Source organism: Acyrthosiphon pisum, chromosome X (genome assembly GCF_005508785.2).
Source record: "Acyrthosiphon pisum isolate AL4f chromosome X, pea_aphid_22Mar2018_4r6ur, whole genome shotgun sequence".
NCBI classification, from domain to species: Eukaryota; Metazoa; Arthropoda; class Insecta; order Hemiptera; family Aphididae; genus Acyrthosiphon; species Acyrthosiphon pisum.
The window spans coordinates 44,209,661-44,213,391 of NC_042493.1; the positions used below are offsets into that span (position 1 = coordinate 44,209,661).

General features: G+C 28.6%; 1 protein-coding gene across 1 annotated transcript; it reads left to right on the forward strand.

Moving 5' to 3' along the window:
* The first annotated feature begins 1,339 nt into the window (after positions 1-1,339).
* Positions 1,340-2,961, forward strand: LOC107882553. The gene is made up of 5 exons (XM_016801068.2): positions 1,340-1,615; positions 1,695-1,892; positions 2,095-2,425; positions 2,479-2,737; positions 2,870-2,961. The coding sequence occupies exons 3-5, from the start codon at positions 2,408-2,410 to the stop codon at positions 2,938-2,940; spliced, it is 348 nt and encodes a 115-aa protein (XP_016656557.1). The 5' UTR covers positions 1,340-1,615; positions 1,695-1,892; positions 2,095-2,407; the 3' UTR covers positions 2,941-2,961.
* Positions 2,962-3,731: the final 770 nt, after the last annotated feature.

Genomic DNA, 3,731 nt, shown 5'->3' on the forward strand with positions numbered 1-3,731 from the left:
AAGATCTACAGCTTAAAAATAATACGTTATACGATTTAAATACAACGGAGGTTTAGTTTTGGAACATTCAAGTTTAGGGTAGGGTAATTCGTTTTCCAGTTAGATAATGTAGTACCTAGCACTTGAAAGTAATCATTTATACGATATAATTATTTAAATACAACAAATGGGTAAAGTGTAGTTATAGCCAATTAATAGTGGAATGTTTATTTATATACAAATATATTATGTTTACTCGTATAATATTTGTTATAACTTATTAAATTAGAGCTTAGGTATAATAAATACAATTTAACAAGGAAAGTGAACAGTTAACAGTCTTTCCTACTACCTACTTATTTCCTAAATAAATATATGTATATTCACATTTGTAATACCTACTAATACATTTATAACCTATTTTAGTACACCAACATGGACGGCTCATTCTATTATGAATTTATAAATATGAATTCCTTCAAACAACAAATGTGTGTAATAATAATTCACTCCAATTACACAGCGATTTAGCAAGTAATCCTTATGGGTTATTTTGGATTACCTTACAAAGAATAATGTTTGAATAAAAGTTGTCGAAATATGTTAGTAATACTTTTTATTCTGAAATCAAGGTAATATAAGTCTTAAGTAATTAATAATATACCTATATTAAATAAATACATTTCTTTTATGATTTATTATAGGTATGATACATATTTTGTTAAAGATACCATAACGATTCTCCCAAAGGGTGAACTGTATACACAATTTGACCAATAATGACTAATATGATACCACGAACCAGCCTTAATATTTTGAAGATTGAAGCATATTTTCTTTTCCAAAAAGTTTTTGTTGTTGAACCAACAGATTATCAGAATTTAAAATAATATTTAATTCAATACTTATTAAATAATAAATACATTTTTAATTGATTTATATTAGGTATATAATTATATTTTATGGTTATAGATGAGAGAGTAGATGAGTGACTGAGGCTGAGACTGCCTCAAAAGAGACTACCCGGATGTACAATGATGACTAGAATTATCTCATTTGCCTTTATATTGATGATTAGATGCAAAAAAATGTATGAAATATTTCTGTCGACCTATTCCTCATAGAGAGCCTAATAATGATGTGTGGAATTGGGTATTGGCTCGTTAAATGCCTTGTTTTGCTATGCTTGCCGTTTATTTGCAGTAGATTCTGGTCATATTGAAGACACATTTAAGACTGTGGGTTTTAATAACTGGAAAAAGGCAAGTATTACCTATTGTGTACTTATTTACATACTAATATGTATTACTATCAATTTTATTATAAGTAATTATTGTTTTTTTTCTTATATTTTAGTTGGCTGGTTCAACAGATGCAAAACAAAAAAAAAAACTAAGTTGCAAAAACATGCTCAAAGTGAACATCATTTGACACCAATAGTTAAATGGGTGTGTTACATACATTCTAAAAAACTAGGAACAAATTCAGTGATTTCACAGTTGTCAGCTGCTAGCAAAGAACAAATATTGAGAAATCACGAATATATAAAATGTCTTAAGTGATATAGTGTTATACCACGGCCGTCAAGGAATTGCACTACGAGCACATCGAGAAGATGTAAATTCATTAAATAAAGGTATTGATAGTTTAGTTTTTATTAAAATACAACTTGTTAATTGAATTTTGATATAATATTAATTTCAAATAATTTTTAGGAAATTTTAAAGAAATGTGTTCTCTTTTTGCAAGACATAATTCTGATTTTGCTAAAATATATAATGCTGAAAAAAAAACTACTCTAGTTGGACAATACAAAATGAGTTAAAAACCATTTGTGCAACATATTTAATAGATATTATCATTAATGAAATACGAGAATCAAGAATGTTCATCATTCAATGTGATGAAGCTCGGTAATAAATTAATAAATTATTAATATAATTAAAATATATTATCAATACTTAATACCATATTTTATTCTCATATATTTAATAAGATGAGTAACTTAACTATAGTAAGGTATTTAAAATAACACAAATTATATTGAGTATAACTTATAAGTATTGTTATTTTTTATTTTATAATTTGTATTATAATATTTTGTTTTTATTACAGGTGTTATAAACAAGAGCAACTAGCACTTTGTATTGGATATTTAAAAACTTTAGAAGTTTATGAAAGATTTATTGAGTTCTATGATGTCTCAGAAAACCAAAATGCTGCTTCCTTAGTTGCTGTTTTGCTTCATTTCATAAATTCTTCAAATTTGAGTAATGTCCCTATTATTGGACAATCCTATGATGGGGCTGCAATTATGTCTGGTTCAGTAGGAGGTGTTCAAACCAAATTTAGACAATCCCATCCTTCAGCATCTCGAGCTGTTTATGTCCATTGCATGGATCATAAGCTTAACTGAGTCATTGTGGATATGTGCAAGCATTTAAAAGTAATAATTGCAATAAACAATGTTGATACTATTTTAATTGTTGAATATTTTAGGATGCTAGGAATGTCTTTAATGGTCTAGAAGCTTTAGCTTTATATGTCCACTTTTCTAAGCGAGCTAAAGACCATAAATTGAAAAATATGCAAAATAAACTTGGGCTAAAAAACACTAAACTAGAACAACTTAGTGATACCAGATGGGTTTGTAGATTTAAAAGCTGCAATGCTCTTATACAAAATTATAAATCTATTTTAATGACTTTGGATGATGAGATACTTGAACAAAAATCAAAATATGTGGCACAAGCAATTGGTAAGTTATTTAAATTATTTAATTATGAGTTACATTGTTCTTCTTTTAATGTTTTGTACCTATTTCATTACATGAGTCCGTGAAACAATAAGTAATTTTAAATTTATTTTATATTTATTTATATTACTTGAGATTCTTCAGTCCATACATATATTGAGTACTCAGCTTCAGTTAAAAGAAACAACTCTGGGCCGATCGGGTAATTTGATAAAAGGAATAATTTCAACGCTCGAAAATAATCCAAGTGCTGAACATTTTTCTAAACTTTGGAATGATATCAAACAATTTTGTTTTGAATATAATATTTCTATTAATATTCCATTACAAGGTAACAATTTACACTATAATATTATTATACATCAGTTTTTTCTTATTTTCTTTCTTCCCACCAATGTTTTAAATTTATGGTTCCATCCTTCGACGATGTTGTTTGTTCAGTGCTTTTCATTATGACAATTCCACATTTCCTTAGAAATAGTGGCGGAGTCGAGCCAGTTTTCAACAAAATAGTCGTTAAATTCAGCTAGCTTCACATCATCAGGTGCATTACTTTGAATAATAAGCCAAGCGTTGTCAATTTTATCAAGAGGAAGGTAAGCCATTGCTCCACACTTCCTAACATGCATTCGAATATCTTCATTTTGTTTATATACGGATGCTAAGCCAACATCCTGAATTTTTCGCCACAAGCATTGCGTGAAGTGGAAATGGCATCCACGTAATTTTATTTCAGGAAAAATAGTTGTTAAGGCGTTCATTATACCTATCTCGAAGTCGAGGTGTACGGACTGTGGATTCCATCCAATATTTTTCATTTCCCCAAAAAGGCGATGGTACGTTTGTTGCTTTTTATCGGACAAAAGAGCAAAAACGATGGGGAAAGCATTGCGTTCGTGAAAACTAGAGCTTACATCGATGTGGAACGTGTACAATTGTGTGAATTGTTTACTACAAGTCTTAAAAGTTCCATCTATAAAAAATTCGGAATTCTCTT